This window comes from Gouania willdenowi, chromosome 5 (assembly GCF_900634775.1).
Source record: "Gouania willdenowi chromosome 5, fGouWil2.1, whole genome shotgun sequence".
NCBI classification, from domain to species: domain Eukaryota; kingdom Metazoa; phylum Chordata; class Actinopteri; order Blenniiformes; family Gobiesocidae; genus Gouania; species Gouania willdenowi.
Genome location: NC_041048.1, coordinates 17,821,710 through 17,841,839, shown reverse-complemented (window position 1 = coordinate 17,841,839; position 20,130 = coordinate 17,821,710). Strand labels below are relative to the sequence as shown.

Here is a 20,130-nt window from a genome sequence, read left to right as displayed (position 1 = left end):
GAAATACAAATAATTAGTGTTTTGATGTTTATTTAAATCTTTAAAGAGCAAAAACACAACTCAGCAACACAAGGACTCAGCTTTGGGGTTTCCTTGTGGCTCATGGGGCCCTTTGCAATTCCATAGTCCTCCTATACCCTAAAGGGCTGCGCATAGTCCCACTTTTCCATTGTTAGGCGCAACTATAGCTTACTCATAAAAGCAATTTTTCAGTCAGCTTTAGTATCCAATGTTTGCACTCAGCATAAACATATACGTTGCTTCTTCTTCTTCTTTTTTTTGTAGCACAAGCGTTTATTTGTTCATTCATTTTGCCATTTACCTTTTTGTTTCATGGCTACAGAGTCCTAGAAATCTATAAGTAAAATTTAAATTCTGAGAATAAACTCAAATTCCCCCTTCACAGAAGGTATTCCTTGGCCCTCATCCTATTGTGTAATACCTCCATGGATATATTGCTCAACATAAACAGAATGAGAACCTTGTGTTTGTAATACAAGGACTTTCCCCCAACATACCACATTTCCACATTATGTCCTCAGCAGTGACGTGCCATCAGGGTAGGCAAGGTAGGCAGTGCCTACCCAAGGGTGAATTGATATTTTGATTATTTGTTTTTATTATAATATAATTATAAATTATTTATTTTTCCATTTCCAATAGCCTACAGTACCTATAAGTTTGTAAGTGTCCGCATTTTGTGCGTATCATAGCCCAAATTACTAAATAGCACTATTTCCTGGAACAGCTGCACAGTCTTTTTTTTTTTCACTCCGCTGTAAGGCAGAGGGAGGCCACGCCCACTCCCAAAGGCACGTTGCTCCTCTGCCTCCGTTCCCGTTGCGTGTTTTTACGTGTTTGCGCATGCGCAGTCAGATCCCCAAGATGACAACTATTTACGTCCAAAGGCAGCTCTCTACGCTGCCTTTGGCACGTAACCGTGCTATGCTAAATGCTATACGTAAGTTTACAGTACATTAGTGAATAGATGCCATGTGACTGCTGCTGCTACGTTTTCTAGCTAGTGGGCGGGATAACACTACAGGCAGGATGACAGCGCCAGAGATGATAGAGAAACTTTTTTTTGAGGAAAAATGACAGCTTTTAAAAGATGGGAGACCAACACCTGAGCTACCAGACCTTCAGCAAAGGTAAGGTCTTTCTACAGTGAATGGAAGAAAAGGAAGGATTGGCTTTGTGGATGCTCCTCACTGATGCTGTTCTGAGTTGGTGTTGTTGCCATTTCCTCTGTGTTTCTGTGTTTCCAACACAAACAACGGATGCGCTGCCGTGTCATGAGATATATCTTGTTGGTAGAGTATGGATGCTATATAAAATAATTGTTTTATGTTTCTTTAATGGTGTTTATGATGTAGATTTTGTTAGATGGCTAAATGCTTGTTCATGTGGATCTTGTTGGGTTTTTTCTTTCTTATTATGAATTTTATATTTTGATAAGTGCGTTGAGATGACTTTGTTGGAAATTGATTTACACAAATAAAATTGATTTGAATTGAATTAATACTTGCCAGCAGAAACATATGAAATTGAAATTGGTGGTCTCGATTTGCAACGTGCCTACCCAATCCTAGTGGTCACGGCACGTCACTGGTCCTCAGTCACATCAATGAATGAATGTGCTCGATCCAACATGTTGCAGTCAAACCAGTCGAACTGCCGTGTTAAGTATACCAGCATGTTTTCTCAGGTAATCCTCATAGACTTTGAGCCTTGTGAATCATATCAGTTACAGGAAGTGTCAGGCTAAGAGTGGGAGGGAGGGAGAGAGAGAGAGAGAGAGAGAGAGAGCTCACCAAAGTGCCAAAGTGCAGAGCTGAACGCCATGGGAAAAGGCTAACGTTGACTTGTGAATCCAGTAAGTCACCTTTTATTAAACTGATTGAAACTTGATTTATTTGTTTGTAGTTTGACAATATGTTCCCATTGCTTCTCCGCGTCACATTGGGTTTAATGTTTAAACTGGTTTTAATGGCACGCAGCTCTGTTTATTCTTACACCTACTCCGCCTTTGAAATGGTGTTTTTGTTCTGGGTTAAACAAAACAGTTGAATCTTTTTGTATATTTATCTTTAGATAACAAACAAAGGTCATACATACACGTGTGGTGTGATGGAGATCTTTGACATTAATCCCAGTATAAATTTGTACTCTTTAACCCAGGGCATGTAGAGCTGAAGGATGCAGGACTCCTCAGTCACCTGAGGCAGGATGTTTACCACACAATGCTCCGTCTGGTGTTTTTTTACCACTCTCTGCCTGTCAGCTTCTAGTTTGGAGATGGTTAGACCTGATGGTGTGGATGTAATCTGCTCAGAGGTATGTGACACAGTGATAGACAGCTGTGATGTGATAAACCCTTCTTATTTTTCCTGCTTTACCAGTTCTGTCTTTTCTATTTCCTGTGATTATTGGAAAGTCTGTGATGATTGATTTTGAACTTCAGCGTCAGAATCAGAATCAGAAAATACTTTATAAATCCGAAAGGGGTAAAAAACAACACTAATAATAAAAATTATAGACACACTCAGAAAGAAGGAGCAAGGTTACGGAAAGTGTGCAATGAAAAATGAGGTTCAAAAATATTACAAATAATATTAATTAATACAAATAAATAAAAGTATATATACATATGTAAACAGATCAGGCATTTCTTTAAAAGTTTGGTAACAGGTTGCAATGATTTCAGACAGAGCAGATGACAACAGAGGTGTAAAGAGTACTGATATATGCTACTCAAGTAGAAGTACTGTTACTTGATTGAAATTGTACTCAAGTACAAGTACAAATAAGCCATACATAAAATACTCAAGTACAAGTAAAAAGTAGCTCGATTAAATAGTACTCTCAGTAAAAGTTACTAGTTACTTTCACCCCTGGCGTTTTTTTTTTTTTTTTGGTAATATATTTCTCCACGGTTCCCTTGCACACAGTAAACATCTCATGTATAAACTTAAAAAGGAAGAGACCAAATCTTGCACAATTGGAACTGAATTTATTATCCACGAAAGGAATATATAAAATAAAAGGTTTGTCAAAATGTACAATTCTTTTTAAAATGAAATAAAATTCATAAAATAAGTTAAAGAAAAAAGAATTATTGAAGTATAGCTACGTTTATAAACTCTAAAACTGAGAAAATGACCTCTGTTCAATGCTGTTTTGGCGATGTGCTTTACATTTAATCTGATTGGTCGGCTGTGATGTGATGCATATGATTGTTGTCTGGTCATTTAATTTTTTGTAGTTTCACAATGTCAATGTATATATGTATGTCTATATATGTAAATATACATTTACTCAGGAACTGTTGGGTGTAGAAATGTAGTGAATTACTTTACATATTTTAAAACATACTTAATTACAAGTAAAGTTACTGATTCACAAAAATATACTCAATAAAGTACAAGTACACTTAAGAGCAACTCAATTACAGTAACGTGAATGTTATTTTTACTTCTGGCTAACAATCACTGTTCTCAGTAAAATACAAATGTCTTGTTTGTTTTTTGTCCATGAGGGTCTTTCTGAGTGCACTGTGAAAGATTGGATGCTTCTATTGGCCGACGACGACTCAGTGGAAATTCAAAGCATCAAATCACACATCAAGCTCTGCTGTTCAGTCCAAACATGTGAGTTGTGTCTGTCAGTAGACGCAGAGCTCCACATCCCTCCTGACAAAGACTGGATGGTGGAGGAACACTCCAGCTCTGATAATGAAGACCTCAGCAAGGAGACAGCAAAGCTAAACGCTACATTCAATGGTACCATTTTCTATGTTGTTTCAAGGGCTGTTGTACTTTTTCACGTCAGTTTATTCTGTTCACCTTTAAGCAAATGACACTTTGAGAAAAGATGAAGCAGTTAAAAAAAAATTATTTTTTTTTTTTTTTTTATTTCAAGGATTTGACAGAGCGTTAAAATGTTACAAAGGACAATGAAAGAATAAAAGTCATGGTTAGAAAACATTTCCTGATGTAGCCTTTTCACAGTCAGATAGAACCCATTCCTAACATATAATAGACTACAAAGTTTATACAGATTTTGAAATAAAAGAATAAACAGCTAACAGTGATCATTAATAAGCATTAATAAGAAAAGTGCGAACGGAAATTATAAAGTCAAGATTAGAAACCAGTAAAGAGGCAAAGGTTTATGCTTCATCTTACTATTTTTTTGGACATTTTGGCTTCATAGATGGGTGGACAGGCCATCTGGCATTGTCCCGGTGGGCCGGGCCGGTACATTTTTTTTGTTAGACAAACGAGTGGATGCAGGCATGGAAACAGGTGTCCAAAAATGCTCCAAAAGTGGCAAAAACATGGCAAGAAAAGTGTAAAGAGGCTAAAATGGACCAAAAGCAGTCAAGAGTGGCCAAAAAATGGGCAAATAAAGCGGAACCAGCTGGTATGTAATGGAAAAAAAAAAAGTAGTTTTAATGGGCAACATATAACAAACAATTGCGAAAAAAGGGCAAAAATTGGGAACAAAAAGAGGCCAAATTAAGAGAAAAAGAAAACAAGTGGTATTTATTGGTATTTATAGCTTATTCAAAGGAAAAGTGGCCAAAAAAAATTTAAGAAACGACAACAGTTGGATAAAAGTTGGAGAAAAGATCACTGGTATCGATCTGCCCTCCATCCAAGACTTATACCTGTCCAGGGTCAGGAAACGGGCAGGAAACATCACTGCAGACCCCTCACACCCTGCACACACCCTGTTCAAACTCCTCCCCTCCTGCAGATGCTACAGATCACTGTACGCCAAAACTACCCGCCATAAAAACAGTTTCTTCCCCCAGGCTGTAACTCTGATCAACACTAAACAGTCAAAGAGTGTCAGACCTGTTGCTGTGAAATAACCATGGAACTAAACATAACAACCCTGGATCAAGCTGTCACTGAGAATGTTCATGTACAAACTATTTAATTTAAATGCTCACCTGCACTACTCATCACTGCATTATTATTATTATTATTATTATTATTATTATTATTATTATTATTATTATTATTATTATTATTATTATCTTGTTATTGTTATCTTGTTATATTATTTTATTTAGTTACTGTCTACTGTTTATATTTTTTTCTAGTTAATTGTTATTATTTAATGTTTACATTTTTAGAGAGCGCACAGTTCACCAAGTCAAATTCCTTGTGTGTATAACATACATTACATGGCCAATAAAGTTGATTCTATTCTATTCTATTCTAAAAGTGTCAAAAAGAACTTGCAAAATGGGACAAAAAGAGCTATTTATTAGCAAAGGGCAGCTAAAATAAAATTTAAAAAAACGTGTTTGAAAATGGGACAAAGGAAGTTGCATAATGGCCTAAGAATATAGATAAAAGGGGGTTTAAAAGTGTCCCCTCTTAAGCTTTTCTGGGGTGATTAAAATTAAAAATGAGACATAAAGAGCCACATGTTGAACATCTCTGACTGATAATGTAGGGTTGGACAGAAAATGCCAGGAATTAATTTTTGTCCGAGTCCACCCCTGGCTTCACATTATTGTTGTTTTGACTATTCTCATTAGTTTGTTCGTGTGTGTTTTTCAGTTTAATTTCTTGTATTACTTGCACGTTTGAAATAAGCAACAAAAAAAGCAAGGAGACAAATGTTTAAACCAGATGTCAAAATAAACTTATAAGTGAATAATTCAAATAAGTAAGTAAGTAATAGTAAAAATCAGTAGTAATGCATTCTCAGCTGAACATTTTCTTTTTCTTTTGAAACAGCATCTGTGACAGTGTGTTACAGTATAGCAATGATGCCTGTCTGCAAAAAGGTGGAGTTTACAGTGGAGCATAAAAGTCTTCAACACCAAAACAAAGCTGAGGTAGCGCACGCATCCTGCACTTTAGCCTCTGCTACGTCATTCTTCATAACCCCGTGTGTTTGTCACTGCTGCAGGTCTCTTTGGTGATAACTCAACCGAATGGCTTTCCTTTCAGTAGTCAGGTGTTGGTTTATCCTGCAAAACAAACACCTGCTAATCATCTTTTGCAGAAAGTTATCACTCCATCACTTAATGAAGGTAATATTCTGTTATTTGCCATTAAAAGCTATCAGAGCTTCACTGACAGTTGTTTCCCCCCCCAGTTTGTTCTCAACAGCTGCAGAAATATGTACCACAATGTCGAGGTAAACATATAAAATCCTGAAATCACATTGTAATTGGTTTTCTTTTCATACCTGTTGAGGATTATGACCACGCTAGCTTTTCATTGTCTTTCTGACAGTGCCTGTAGTGCGTTTTGTAGCAAAACCAGAGATGAATCATGTGGAGCTTCAGATTGGCAGGAATGACAGCCTTCCATCCATGTGTGTCCAGTATGAGAAGAATGGGAACTGTCAGGTGAATAAATTGAAAGACATTTCTAATCTTTCTGTATTTTTCAACGTTTGTCTCTGACAGACCATGACACTCTACATCAGACATAGACAACGGGTGGCGTCTAATTCTGTGCTGCAAATCCACTGTAATTTAAGAAATTGGAAGTAATATGAACGCTATCATCATACACAAAATAACTCCAAAAACACACAAAACAACAACAACAAAAACCCAAAAGAGATTTTTTCAAAAAATCATGTACAAAAAAGACTCATAAAACACACAAAAGGACATCAGACACACATAACAACCACCTAAACTCACAAAACAACAATTACACAAAGTGACAAAAATACTGAAATTTTTTTTTTTTAAAAAAAAGACGGAACAGATTGACAATAAACAAAATGCAAATATAACACACAAGAAATCAAACAAACACATATAATATATATAAATACACAAAAAACCTCCAAAAGCTACACAAAAATACAACGAACAACTACAAAAACCCCTTTGCTACTTCCTGTCTTAATACTCAGATTCATCGTTATGCTTAATACTGACATAAATGTTAATATTGTGGCCCTCGGATAAGACAATCACAATGTTTTGGCCTCGCTGTGATAGAAGTTGCCCATTCCTGCTCTACATGCTTTGGTATATGTACGGTACAAGGAGGGGCCCAGCCCAGAAGATAACTGTTGCTTCTTTTTTTAATTTTTAATTTTGAACAGATAGACACACAGACAGAGATAGACAGAGACACAGAATAAACCACATTGTCATATGTGCTCGTAGCTCTTCAATATAAAAAAAATCTATAGGAAGGAAGTAGAGAAAAAAAACATTACAAAATGCAGCAGTTCCAGTTTAGCAGCAATTATTAGAATGTTTACAGGAAACATTTTGTGCTCATTATTTGAAGTACAACATTTAGATCAAAACAAATTTCTAATTTCTAGTTTAAATCGAAATAAACATTATAAAAGCTGTGGTAAGAAAAGGTCACTGCTGTGATTTCTAAACCCTTGTTATCCGTAAGCAGGGTTGGAACAAGACAATCATCCCTCAGTATTCAGTGACCCTCTGCATGTGTTTCCAGGTACTCCACATCATTCCTGATATTTGTCACTAAAATAGCTGAGAATTGTGTAAAAGGCCTGTTTATGTGTTTGTATTTTCTGCAGGTGTGGGATGAGGATATCTTGGGTAGGAGCTTGCATCTGTGCCCTTTTCATAAAACAGGTGCACATATCTAAAAATATTTTGTTGTGTATGCAAAAAGGAAACATTTGTGGTTTATCATATCTCCTGCAATCTAATTTTGTACTTTGTCTATTCCCTAGACTTTCTAAACATATCACAAAGGAATATGAGGGATAATGTGACAGTGTCTCTTCACCTGAGAAGAATAAAGGACTTTAGCCAGATACTGCTATGGAACGTGTCTGCCCCCTGCAGGCTGGAGGGTGAAGTGTGGCTCTGCCACAGTCACAGCAGCTGCATGAGGTTCAATGTCCCCAAACAACAGCTGGTTAATGGCACGTGGAAACAAGACCACAAAGGGTTCTGGGTAAGAAAAATCCATTCTCTCAGCTCTGGCCTCAAACCTTTCAAACCTGTTTATTATATCTGTCATTTTTTCCAATTCAAACCTCATTCCAAGCACACGTCTATGTTGACAGCATTATATTGATGGGGGTTAGGACTGTATATATGTGTATATATCTAAAGTAAGTGTCTTAATACAGACCATGTTTTTTTCTTACATAGCAACAGTGTTTTCTGATCTGTGTGTGTGTGTGTGTGTGTGTGTGTGTGTGTGTGTGTGTGTGTGTGTGTGTGTTTCAGGTGAGAACAGGGGAATTTGAAAACATTGATGAAGACCTGCTTTCACCGTGTTTGATGGTAAAGTTGGTTGTTTTTGTATCATATCATAGTTCTATTTATATATATATATATATATATATCCTTGTGGTCGTAAAATGATAACTTCCGTCTAATTTGTGCAGATCAGAGTGAAAGCAGCAGAACATGACTTTGGTCCTTTCTGCATTACCCACCGTGAGTCCATCTCAAAGTCATGGTTTTTTTTTTTTGTGGTAAAAATGATCTCTATACCTTGTTTTATTTATTTTTCCTGCAGCAGACAGAGGCCACTGGGCTCTGCTGGTGGTTGGTGGCTTGCTGCTGATTTGTGTGATTGCGATCATGTTTTATATTTTCCACGACTTAGTCAAAAGTAAGTTTGATTTCATAAAATCCCTTTTGAAATGATTGCTTGGACACTTAAAATACAATTGTAGGTTGTCTACGTTGCTGTTGCAATAAAAAAAAAAAAGAAAATTAGTACTTGTGAAACAGTTGTACCAGGTTGTTGTGAAAGGCACTTGTAAACATTGATCTGTAAATGTTTTTTTAGAATGGGCGTGGAGTTGGCATCGTGGTGGATTGGTCAAAAGTGAGTATTTACAAAAAACAGCAACAATAAAAGCACTTGTATTAATGAAAAGCTGATTAAATCTGACCAGGGTTGGGGTCAATTATAATTGTTAATCTTGTAATTGACAATTAATTACAATTATGAGGTAATCATGAATTGAAATTGGAAAAATTGGTTGCTGTTGTTATCGTAATGGAATTGTAATTGAGTTCAGATAATTGATTTTGTAATTGTATATGCCATGGAAACTCTATAAAAACTGTTGTTTACAATTTAATTTAATTCAACGTAAAACTGGGGAACCAAGTTCCAGTTCTATGTCTTACACATACGTATAACAATTATTAAAATGTGTTTCATATCAAGTTTTCCCACTACCTGTCAGTTCTCTTCAGGATTTTTTTTTATTTTTTTTTTCCAAAACAAATGTAATCTCGGGGTACACTGACAGAAAAAAGGCTCAGATGCCCAAACAAAAAACATTAATACCTATATTTTAATTGATTAAAAAGCCTATCAAGGTAACCAAGAGATGAGAAACAAATTAGATGATATATAATATTTTGTGTATTTTACAGCTGATTTATGACATGGATCAAACTGACCCCTTATCATAAGAGATGCTAACAGAAAGCTAACACAAGATGAAGGTTACATTTTATGTGATTATTTATCAAAGGCTCAGTAATTTGAACTTTAGTGAACGTAATTGTAATTAACTTTCAGAGGAAAAATAATAATTTTATTTGTAATTAGTAAAAATGCCAGTCACTGTAATTGTAATAGAACATGGATAATTGAAGATGTAATTGTAATTGAAAAATGTAATTGACCCCAACCCTGAATCTGACACTGGTGTTTCTTCCCCTTGTCTTTGAAGTCTGCAGAAAAGGACATGTGGTCCTGCTGAGCCCCCCAGATCCTGATGATGGTGTTTCAGAGTCAATATGTCAGCTTGGGTCCAGCCTCTTAAGTCTGGGCTTCAGTGTGGCTGTGGACCAGTGGAGCAGAAAGCAGCAGTGCATGATGGGACCTCTACCATGGCTGTATGCACAGCTGCTGAAGATGGACAGCGTGGGCGGCAAAGTTGTGCTCATATTAAACCACAGAGCATTGGAGAGATGTGAGGGATGGACAACACTCTCAACAAACTTTGAGCTGGAAGAAAAAGCCAAAGAGCTGCCACACATGAGGTCTCCCTACGCTGATACCTTCACAGCATCAATGATCCTGATTCAAGCAGAAAAGCAGCTTGATGGAGCTAGAGGACGTTTTCTTCTGGTTAAATTTAGATCTCACCAAGAACAAGCTCACAGCAGCGATATGGGCCTGCCTGAGCTTCTGCAGGGACTGCCTCTGTTTCATCTTCCCTCTCAGACTAGATGCTTCATTAATGAGCTGACGATGGTCAAACCACGGAGAGAGTCTAGGAGGAAGTGGACAAGGAAAAAACGGAAAACCTACACAGCAAGGGCAAAGGAAATTAAAAAAACTGTGAATCCCATTTAAATTAATTTATTTTTGCTGTTTTAATATTTTCATTTTATTATTTTAACCATTATTTTGTAATTCTCGAAACTTTTCACCTAACTGATTTTGTTTTAATAAAGTTTTTTATTTCCTATTTGAATGCTTCCACTCTATTTTTGTTCTGGAGAAGTTATTATTAGTGGTGCAACCTGAAACCAGCCTGAGGGCTCCTTCTCCTTGTACAGTCTAAGTAGGGCGAGCATAAAAGCAGAGACGTGCACCTCTGTGTGTGCTCAACACATCTTTCACAGCTGAGTGTGGGAGCATGAGGAGCGCTTACAAATAATCAGCACCAAACCTATTTGAAGCACTTTCTTCAACAACACAAAGGTAAAGAAAAGTCAGTTTTAAACCCACTCAACTATAATAAATGATTACTAAAGCCTGCTCTCTTGGACTTTAGGATAAAATGTACAAAAAAGTTCTACAATAATGCTCTGTTGACATTGAATGTAAAACAGTTGGAAGTAGTTGGAAGTGCACCACTCTATTTCTGAGTTGCAACAACAACTGATAATGGTGAATCAAATTAGATGTAGACCTAGACTTAAACTTTTAAACTTTACAGTGTAGATAAGAATGATATTTTGTTGCATTGGCTCGTAGTGCAGGATAAAAAAAACAGCATGTATTTGTGCAGATATAGATAAAAATAAAAGCTCTGTGGGAAATGACAATACAGATAAATACTGTATTTAGCACTTTTTTTTTTAATGTATGTTCAATTGTCTTTTCCTTTTTACAGTCCAGTGAGGTAATCCAGTTGTGAGGGTTTGAGGGGGAATGAAGGGATTTTCTTCTGGCCTGAGGGAAGAAGCTGTTACAGAACCTGGAGGTTCTGAATACAGATTGAATTAATGCCTTTTTGTAAAGAACTGTTATTTAAATCAGACTCTTCCAGAGAGTGCTGCACCAGTTTTACTCATTTAAAGCAAAATAAATTTAAACTAAATTAACATTTTAGTTTAATTATCGTGCTATACTGTGACTGTGTGCTATCTTATTGGTGTTTTTGTAGCTGAGAGGTCTTTCCTGGTTCTGTACTTTGTTTCTCCTTTTGGGCATTCAGTTCATAATCTGTTTGTTCCCCCTCACCTCTCCCTTTGTTCTTTTCCCTTTTTTCATCTAAATACGAGGCGCCTCAAATGCCATTGGCGACCCACAATTCTCCCGTTCTTGTCTCCCATGTTATTTGTTACTGTTCTTCCATTTTCTCTTGAGATGGGCTGATACTGAAATTTGTGTAAAGCACTTTGTGGTTTTTAGCTGTGAAAAGCGCTCTATAAATAAAGATTACTTACTTACTTTAAAAACAAAGTTTTACCAATGGAGAGAAAGATAATTAGTAAGTAATTCTAGAAGTCAAACAATTTTTTATAGATAAGCCAAACTAACTTTTTTTAAAAATTTTTTTAATTTAAATCTGAAAATCCATCGATAAAGTTAAAAATGTAACTTTGCTCAGGAAGTTTCTACGAAATAGTGTAAATATTACGGAAAAATAAACAATGATTTTAAGCTCAAAAATGGTATTAATATCATTTTTGTCATGGCAAATGATTCATTAAAAATGAAGTTTTTAAATGCTGTGTTGTTAACCCATGCCTGTACATGAGCCATGACACCATAAAAATGTGCTTTTTAGGTTTGGATAAAGCAAATAAATATGTGTTAAAAGTTTTTTTTTGATAGAAGGCCCAAAAGATCATAATTATGCACTGGGCCTTTAAGAAAACAAAAACAGTTCCATAAAAATGTTGCTACTGAATTTATAAAGATTTGAATGTGGTGCAAAATAAAACCACAAATCAAATATTATTGTACTCAAAAAATTTGAGAAGGGTCTCACTGCAGCTGTGGAACTGTACAAGCGACTCCCCTACAACCACGCCCTCTACTACATACCACGTCCTATTGATCTTCATGAGCCAATACCAGGACATGAACCTTTTCACTAACCTCAAATGCTACTGCCTCCACTTTTCTGGCAAATTTGGTGAACTTTGCAATACTTTCCTTCCTGTTTGACTAACCCTAACTGCTACCGCCTTCACTTTCTGGCTAAATTAAAGGTTACATCGCACATGTGGGCGTTTTTTAACGGCTCAGAGCATGCTCGCGTGGCACACGTGGGTGTTTTTTGACCGCTCAGCGCATTGAAAAATCGCTTGCGAGGGCGCGGTTTGTAATAAGGGGTGTGGTTGTAGGGGCGTCGCTTGTACAGTTCCGTGGCTGCAGCTGGGTATGCTTGGGAAATTCAGGATTAAGGAATGTGTGAGAGTAATATTCTCAGATGGTGTTCTACAATGTGCAGCTAAAATCCAGTGTTACGCTATACACTACACTTATGATATAATTATCTGTAAAGATGGCACTGACGAGTCTTCATGGACACCTGCTTTGGGCTGCTTGCCTGTGGACTATGTTGGTGGTTCAGGTGCGTGGTTGTTCATTTGCCTGCAGTCAGTGCACAGAGCAGGACAAAAACCAATGCAGAAGATGCAAAGCTGGATGGACCCTCCACAACAACACATGCACAGGTCGGACACAGAGGGTCATACACGAGTGTTGTACACTTGTATTTGAATTAATTGACTTGATAAACAGCTGCTGACTGTGTACATCTGTTGCAGACATCGATGAGTGTGGCACAGAGCTTGATACCTGTCTTCAAGGCACTTACTGTTTTAATACTGAGGGATCCTTTGAGTGCAGAGGTCAGTGGCTCAGACATTTACCAGGAAAGAAGCACAAATACTACATTTCAGTGTCAGTGGTCGGCAGACTAGACCAAGTAAGGATGTAGCTTTATGCTTTCACCCAAAATATGCCAAATAAATCTCAACAATAATTGTACGCTGGAAAATAACCAAACACTTGTTCAATTTAAACAAAACTACAGCCATAGTTAGCTGAAAAAAACTGCCTCATTTATTATTAACCAATGGAATGCATATACCAAGGGTTCTCTTAAACCTTTTGCGTCCAGGGACCCCTTACAGATGAGAAAACGTTATAGTCCTCATGTCAATTGAACACAATTTACTCTCATTTGTCGTCCTATAACGCCATGAGAACAATCTATTCTTTCAATGTTTTAACTAAAATATTTAAGATCTTTGTAGTAGAAAAGAGAGAGTACATGTAATAGTATTGTATACATAAAATGTATTTGATGTATTACAAATAAACTAAATGTACAATGCACATTTATTGTTAAAAAAAAAAAGAGAAAAGAAAACTAAAGTAGCCTACTTTTTTTTTAGCATGATTTCATATCCATTAAGACAGCATCGCACTTTATAGTGATACAGCAGTGTGTCATGTCCAGTATCCCAATACTTTACATGTATAGTATGTGTTGGTCCCCATACTTAGCTATACACTTTTGTAATGATACAACATGAATAATCATTTGTTTGTTTCTTGTTTTGTTTTTTTAAAACATGTATTGTTAAATTGTACTTGGACCCCAGTTTGAGAACCACTCCTTTTGTACCATTAACTGTGGAATGTACGAACAGTTTTCTGACCTTTCCTTTGCCGTAGGTCTGGTAGCTCAGGTGTTGGTCTCCCATCTTTCAAAAGCTGTCATTTTTCCTCAAAAGAAAATTTCTTTATCGTCTCTAGCGCTGTCATCAGTGACGTGCAGTCAGGGTAGGCAAGGTAGGCAGTGCCTACCCAAGGGTGAATTGATATTTTGATTATTTGTTTTAAATACAATATAATTATAAATTATTTATTTTTTCCATTTCCGATAGCCTACAGTACCTATAAGTTTGAACGACAGCTTTTAAAAGATGGGAGACCAACACTGGAGCTACGAGACCTTCAGCAAAGGTAAGGTCAGAAAATGTTTCATACTTTTTTTTTTTTTGTGGTGATATCGGACCAATATCCGATATCAGTATTGTTTGTGGATACTGAGTAGACATAGCAGCAAAGGCCTAATGTCATTTGCACAAATTGTGTTTTTTATGCCATTGTTGTTTTGTTTCTGTTTTAAATTTTATTTAAATTTTATTTTATTTTTTTCTAATTCATGTCTGTCCCACGGTTGTATATTTGCACTATGGTGTTGCTGCAACGTGTGAATTTCCCCTATCGGGATCAATAGGGTTTATTCTATTCTAGTCGATTTTACTGGAGTGTTGCCATTTCTAATCCACTGTGGGTAATTATTGTTTGACATTTAGCAAGTCCCTTAACCCTAACGGCTTCCAGGTCATCATTGCAAATAAGAACTTGTTCCTATTTAATCTGTGTTTTGTCTAGGATGTGATGTAGCCTGTGTTAGCTGCATGGGAAGTGGACCAGCTCGCTGCAGAAAATGTGCGTCCGGGTACAGACTAACCGGGCCCAGGTGTTCAGGTGAATAATAAAATAACTTGTGTTTTTAGAGGGATCACATGGAGAAATAATGTTTTAAGTCATGGCATTTATTTGTAGACATTGCAATGTAATCTATACCTGTATTAATCTTCTATTTACCTGTTCTCCATTCTCTGCCACAGATATTGACGAGTGTGGTGAACACACACTTGCCTGCTCTGGTCTGAATGAGTTCTGCATCAACACAGAAGGCTCTTTTCGCTGTGACTGTGCGAAAGGCTTCATCCGCAAGAAAAGTGTCTGTGTGAGGAAGAAGCTGCAGCGTGAGTGTAAACTTTATATAAACTAATATACATACTTAATCTCCGACAAGGGAAAGATTCCCTCTATTTCCTTTTTGTGCAGACGCTCAGGACAAAGGTCTCTTTGAGGATATCCAAGATGAGGAGGTGGAAGTACTTTGGCAAATGTTCTTTGGAGTGGTGCTGTGCGCGCTAGCCACGCTAGCTGCTAAAGGAGACATGGTGTACACATCCGTGTTCATTGGAGCGGTGGCAGCTGTGGCGAGTTACTGGCTAACAGACAGAGGAGATCGTTTGTTGGACAGCTTCCTGAAAGGCTAATTGTTCAATCTTTGAGAAAGAGTGAGTACTGAAAACATACTGTTGATGAGAAGGTGACACAAAGGTCCGACAGCATGTTGGAAAAAGCCGAATACTGTTTCGTACATCTTCACTGATAAACGACACTACTGTATGTGCATGGGCCGCACCTTTAAAAGAATGTTGGTGGTCACTTTAAAATTGAGCTCTGGTATCTTTGGGTAAAGGAATCCTAAAAACACCTTAGTTTGGCTCACTTAATGTTAATGGAGTTTAAATATACACACCAAGCAGACACAAAGCCAGGTGACCTGCATCAAGTATCACAAATAAAATGGCAGGCATTTACCAAAGAGAACTGAAGCTCCTTAAACCATTGATAAAGCATTATTTTTTATCTAACATTCCTACTAATGCTACAAATACTTTACCTTGGCCTCATATCTATAACCTAGCAAGAGCCAGATTGATGCGTAGCCCTCCCTAAGGTTGGGTTTCCACGAGTTCTCCACATCGATGTGTCAGGCGAATCCTTTCGGAACCAGAATGAACGGAATGCTTGAAGCTGATTGGGCGAAGCGCCTGTCCGTCATGATTTGTTTTAGCCAATCACATGGCAGAGACGCTGCTATGGCTACAACAACAACAACAAGGCTCCACTGGTGAAAACATACCATTTCTCGCTGTTGCTCTTTCAAAAGGAAATGTTGGATTCTTCTGTTAGCAGGATTACTTCAAAAGTGCTGAACAGTCTTTGACAACATTTTACCCAAAGATAGACCTTATATCATGGAAGATTCCATCAAACTTTGGATGGGATCTGGATCAATATACTGATTCTGATCAGTTAGAAAAATCCCTATATTGCGCATCATTAGCAAAATTCTCAATTCTCTCAAATTGACCAATATTTATGAAATTTTATTCAGTATTGTTGGTTAAGTTTGAGCTTCATCCAGATTGTGTATTTCATTTGGATTTTTGTGCTCATACATTTTAAATGACTCTATTGTAGCCTTTAAAGTGTGAATGATCACAGCACAATAATCAAGATCATTGGTGGAAGTTTTCACTCTGTGTGTGCTCTTATCTATAACTGGTTATTTTGTAAATGTCTTTAGTGTCCCTACATTTTGCTAGCATGACATTTTAATAACAAAATCTTATTGATTCTGTACTATTCTATGATGTATCCAGCATAAATCAGCCACAATAATGTGAGTGGGGGGGTTCAACCTGAAACTTGTTGTGTGTGCATCCATTATATTGGACTTATTTGGTGATTACGTTTCAAAACGTATTATTTTATTTTGAAATCAAAATAGACTCAAATAGCTCCTAGTTATTTGCGCCCAATGGCAGCGGCTGTGCTCAAAGCGTACAGCCAAACTTGCACACTTCTCCGCAAACACAGCATTACAAACGCTGATATTTTCACCACGTTTAGTTTATTTTTTTATTTCGAACATGTAAATAATAAAAAAATAAAAACAAGAGAAGAAAGCAACATTTTTAAAAGGGAGTATGGACAAATAATGAATGAGATCATACAAACAAGCTCTCAAATTCTTTCTATATAAATGTTTTGTACATGTCAAAAAAAGGAGTGGGAAGAAGTATAAACTTATAACGAAATGCAAACCTTGACTTTTTTGTGTGTAATTAATATTTCCTACTGGGTTTTTCCTTGCCAGAGGGTGTAAGGACAGCGGATGCTCTGGGACATTTATTATCAATTTGCTTAAGTCCAGCGAACATTGGTGCAAACTTTATGTATCATTTTGTCATGCGCATGTCCCATAGAATTACACCAGGGAAATCCCACACGCTATTGTACTTTGCACTCGCAAATATACCCCTTTATAACACTACAGACTACAGAGTATGTGCACCTCTTTGTACATCCAACCTTCAAACACATACTCATTTGGCCATAATTGCTAACTCTACTAAAGCTTCCACTATATGGATAAATATTTCCAACGGGCACTGTACTAGTATGAATTAAATCACAAAGACAGAAAGAAAAAAATTCCTCTTTATTTGATGGATATAAACAAGCTGGCCAACACTCACTAATAATTATCTGATATAGCACATACAATAGTAAACTGGGGCACTGAGGACAGCCTCCTCTAGGCTAACAGAAAACATCAAAGTATCCATGCTTCATTCGAATCATTCTCAGCCCCCCGATTGTTTTTATTTATTAAAATTCATCTCATAAAGTATTTTTTTAAAGTACATTTACCTCATGTTCACCCATCACACACACACTCACACGATTGTGCACACATACATGTTTTCCTTTCTGAATGCATTTAGACCAGCAAACCCCAAACATGCTCCACTCTCACAAAACTGCACAGGCTGTCTACTAAGGGGACACAGTAAGTGAAACACACACCACTCTCAAACACAACATCACACCGTCACGATGCAGATGCAATTATTGTATGAGATATGACGCTTGGCGGGGAGGGTTAGCTCACGTTCACACAAATATTCATTCAGCATGCTGGACACATATAATTTGTTCCTAGAGCTTTACTGTACACCTCAAAACATTGACTAATACAAACAGCACAGTCTCAAACTGGCATTGTCAATTAGCTGAAACAATAGAAAAAAATTATGCAAACTTAAATATAAAAAATTAAATACAAAACAGCAAAAACGCAGTATTTCTTCCATCAAACAAATATGTCTCTGGGATTGGTCACAGTGATCTGTTTGAACCCAAAGATTTCAGGGACATATGGCAAAAGAAAAGTGTTAACAGCAGTAGAGAAAGGCCTTTTTTTTAATTAAATGATAATATCTGAAGTCTTTCTGGCACGGATGAAACCTTATTTCCTGAATACGCTGCACAAAGGCGGCGACGCCTTTCAAAACCAGCATTAGTCTCTCGTTCTTTGCCAAGGAAAACACCAGCAGCCTCGAAGATGCAAGTGTCTCCCAAATCTTTGTGACACAATAGTAGAGACATCACTCTGCACTGTAAACAAGAAATTATCCTTCCAACATCACTTTCAGTTGGCACATGGCGTAAAAATCGGCATGCATGGGCACAATTGAAAAGTTCCGCGTTAGACTAATATCTAAATCTATATGCTGTATAACGGTAGGAGAATTCCCTACTTCAAGTATTCAGTAGATAAGGACCTGAAGATGGAGGACTTGTAGTCGTCCCCCTAATGAAAAAATTCGAAGATTTCTGCTCCCCTTGTCTGTTTGCATAATCTCCTCTTTTAAAGAAAATCACTCGAGGACCTTTATCCAAATATTTGTAAACATAAACAACAAAGATTCACATGATTTGTTCATTCTCAGAGGCAGACGCGTATGATGATGATGATGCATGGATCGGATTCAGTTTGTGGAACATGATAAATGAAGATGTTTAAATACAACAGCAAATGCCACACAGGGAGGGACACACACACACACACTGTGAGGTGAGGGAGAAGATGTGGGGTTAGTAACAGTCTACTGTGTTTTTCATTTTCTGTCACAGTCACATAAAGTCTCCACCGTAGTTCACAAGACAACAACGAACAAACAAGACAAAGTAATGCACCCAGGCAGTCACTCAAAGTTCCACTTGCATGTTAATGATGATAGTCCTCACTCACGAGTGCAAGCCTCCGACTGCAGCAGACACGATTTCACTGCTACGTGCGTCAGCTTTAAAAAAAAAAAAATTGACATACAAATAAACAACTTAAAGTTGTCACCGCGGCGCAGAGGGTATGGTCATAAACTGAAGCGTATCCATAAGAAAACAATGGAATGTAACAATGTCCTCTTTTCTATAGACATCTGTATAGTTTTGGATCCACGTCTTCAGTTTTCTTTAACTAATCTAAAGCTCTTATTTTCTTTTACTTCTGTCTGTCCGCCATCTGGAGACAGGGAATGTTAGCTCACTGCTGAAGGCTTTTCTTCACTTCAGAGGAAAATCACATCAACACTCAAAATAAGACATCTCTCTGGCTCACAGCCAGTTAGAAAAATAAACAACCTTAAATAAAACTTTTAGTATTTTGTCAGTTTGTAACCATTTTTTTTTTTTCAGACCACACATAGACACACTTTATAGATTTCTCTCTATATGTATAATATATGCATATCTATCATATGTGTACAGTGTCACGAGGCACAGGCCATCTTGTGAGAAGGATAAACAAGCCACTACATTTTGGACAGTCAATCAGACAACTGCTGGAGGAGGATGAAGGGAACCTACAGGGAAATCTTTTCTTCAGTGATATTTCTGTGTGGTCGTCGTATCTATTAAGTGAAACGTCACCTCTCTTTGTGGGTGTTCAGATCGTAGCCCACAACACCCTGTTTTTAACTTGTATCTACAAAGCAGTCCATGTATAGTGTTTTGTGTAGTCCTTGTGATATTGAGTTCCCTTTGCAGTCAAAGGATTAAAAGATGCTCTGGATCTTGTCTTCTGACACCATTTAGTTTCAGCACCATTAGAAGCACCATTAATTAAAAAATCCTGCAACAAAGAGGAGGTGCATAGGTGCATAGGTGCAAAGTCTCAGAAAAACCAATACAGCTGATCACTACTATCTGACCACACAGATTAGATGGTTAATAACTTTTTTGATTTGATATCAAAATGGAAAAAAAAACTTGAATGCTATTATACTGTCGTCATCTGCATAGATTATTACAAAACTCAAGAACAGGAAGTCCTCTCTCTCATGCAGCCACAATAAGCCCTCAGTACACACCTTTTCTTTTTGCTAACAGAGATAGTGATTGGAATGCAGGGTTTGCATGTGTGTGAAATAAGCAGACAAGTCTGAACAAAACATCTCTTTTACAAATGTGTAGCATGAGA

At 37.1% G+C, this 20,130-nt stretch overlaps 2 protein-coding genes across 4 annotated transcripts; both read left to right on the top strand.

Annotated features, from left to right (window-relative positions):
- The first annotated feature begins 1,755 nt into the window (after positions 1 to 1,755).
- LOC114463260 (uncharacterized) lies at positions 1,756 to 10,433 on the top strand. 2 transcript variants are annotated; one of them, XM_028446696.1, is made up of 15 exons: positions 1,756 to 1,876; positions 2,182 to 2,337; positions 3,672 to 3,782; positions 5,760 to 5,860; positions 5,935 to 6,058; positions 6,124 to 6,165; positions 6,264 to 6,379; positions 7,407 to 7,463; positions 7,549 to 7,606; positions 7,708 to 7,934; positions 8,213 to 8,269; positions 8,374 to 8,425; positions 8,508 to 8,603; positions 8,784 to 8,822; positions 9,685 to 10,433. In XM_028446696.1, exons 3-15 carry the CDS (start codon positions 3,707 to 3,709, stop codon positions 10,311 to 10,313), a joined length of 1,674 nt encoding a protein of 557 aa, XP_028302497.1. In that variant the 5' UTR covers positions 1,756 to 1,876; positions 2,182 to 2,337; positions 3,672 to 3,706; the 3' UTR covers positions 10,314 to 10,433. The 2 variants fall into 2 exon arrangements, with proteins under 2 accessions (XP_028302497.1, XP_028302496.1); XM_028446695.1 differs by having other exon boundaries at positions 3,539 to 3,782.
- Positions 10,434 to 10,527: 94 nt separating this feature from the next.
- creld1a (cysteine-rich with EGF-like domains 1a) lies at positions 10,528 to 16,471 on the top strand. 2 transcript variants are annotated; one of them, XM_028447504.1, is made up of 7 exons: positions 10,585 to 10,664; positions 11,080 to 11,088; positions 12,703 to 12,874; positions 12,968 to 13,051; positions 14,610 to 14,705; positions 14,849 to 14,989; positions 15,072 to 16,471. In XM_028447504.1, exons 3-7 carry the CDS (start codon positions 12,703 to 12,705, stop codon positions 15,287 to 15,289), a joined length of 711 nt encoding a protein of 236 aa, XP_028303305.1. In that variant the 5' UTR covers positions 10,585 to 10,664; positions 11,080 to 11,088; the 3' UTR covers positions 15,290 to 16,471. The 2 variants fall into 2 exon arrangements, with proteins under 2 accessions (XP_028303304.1, XP_028303305.1); XM_028447503.1 differs by lacking the exon at positions 11,080 to 11,088 and having other exon boundaries at positions 10,528 to 10,664.
- Positions 16,472 to 20,130: the final 3,659 nt, after the last annotated feature.

What these genes read in the sequence shown, in the direction of transcription:
- creld1a (XM_028447503.1), top strand. Translation starts at nt 12,703, where the DNA reads ATGGCACTGACGAGTCTTCATGGACACCTGCTTTGGGCTGCTTGCCTG. An exon ending in GGGATCCTTTGAGTGCAGAG is followed by an intron (nt 13,052 to 14,609) that starts GTCAGTGGCTCA and finishes TGTTTTGTCTAG; the next exon opens with GATGTGATGTAGCCTGTGTT. An exon ending in AACCGGGCCCAGGTGTTCAG is followed by an intron (nt 14,706 to 14,848) that starts GTGAATAATAAA and finishes TCTCTGCCACAG; the next exon opens with ATATTGACGAGTGTGGTGAA.
- LOC114463260 (XM_028446695.1), top strand. Translation starts at nt 2,230, where the DNA reads ATGTTTACCACACAATGCTCCGTCTGGTGTTTTTTTACCACTCTCTGC. An exon ending in ATATGTACCACAATGTCGAG is followed by an intron (nt 6,166 to 6,263) that starts GTAAACATATAA and finishes TCTTTCTGACAG; the next exon opens with TGCCTGTAGTGCGTTTTGTA. An exon ending in TTTCCACGACTTAGTCAAAA is followed by an intron (nt 8,604 to 8,783) that starts GTAAGTTTGATT and finishes ATGTTTTTTTAG; the next exon opens with AATGGGCGTGGAGTTGGCAT.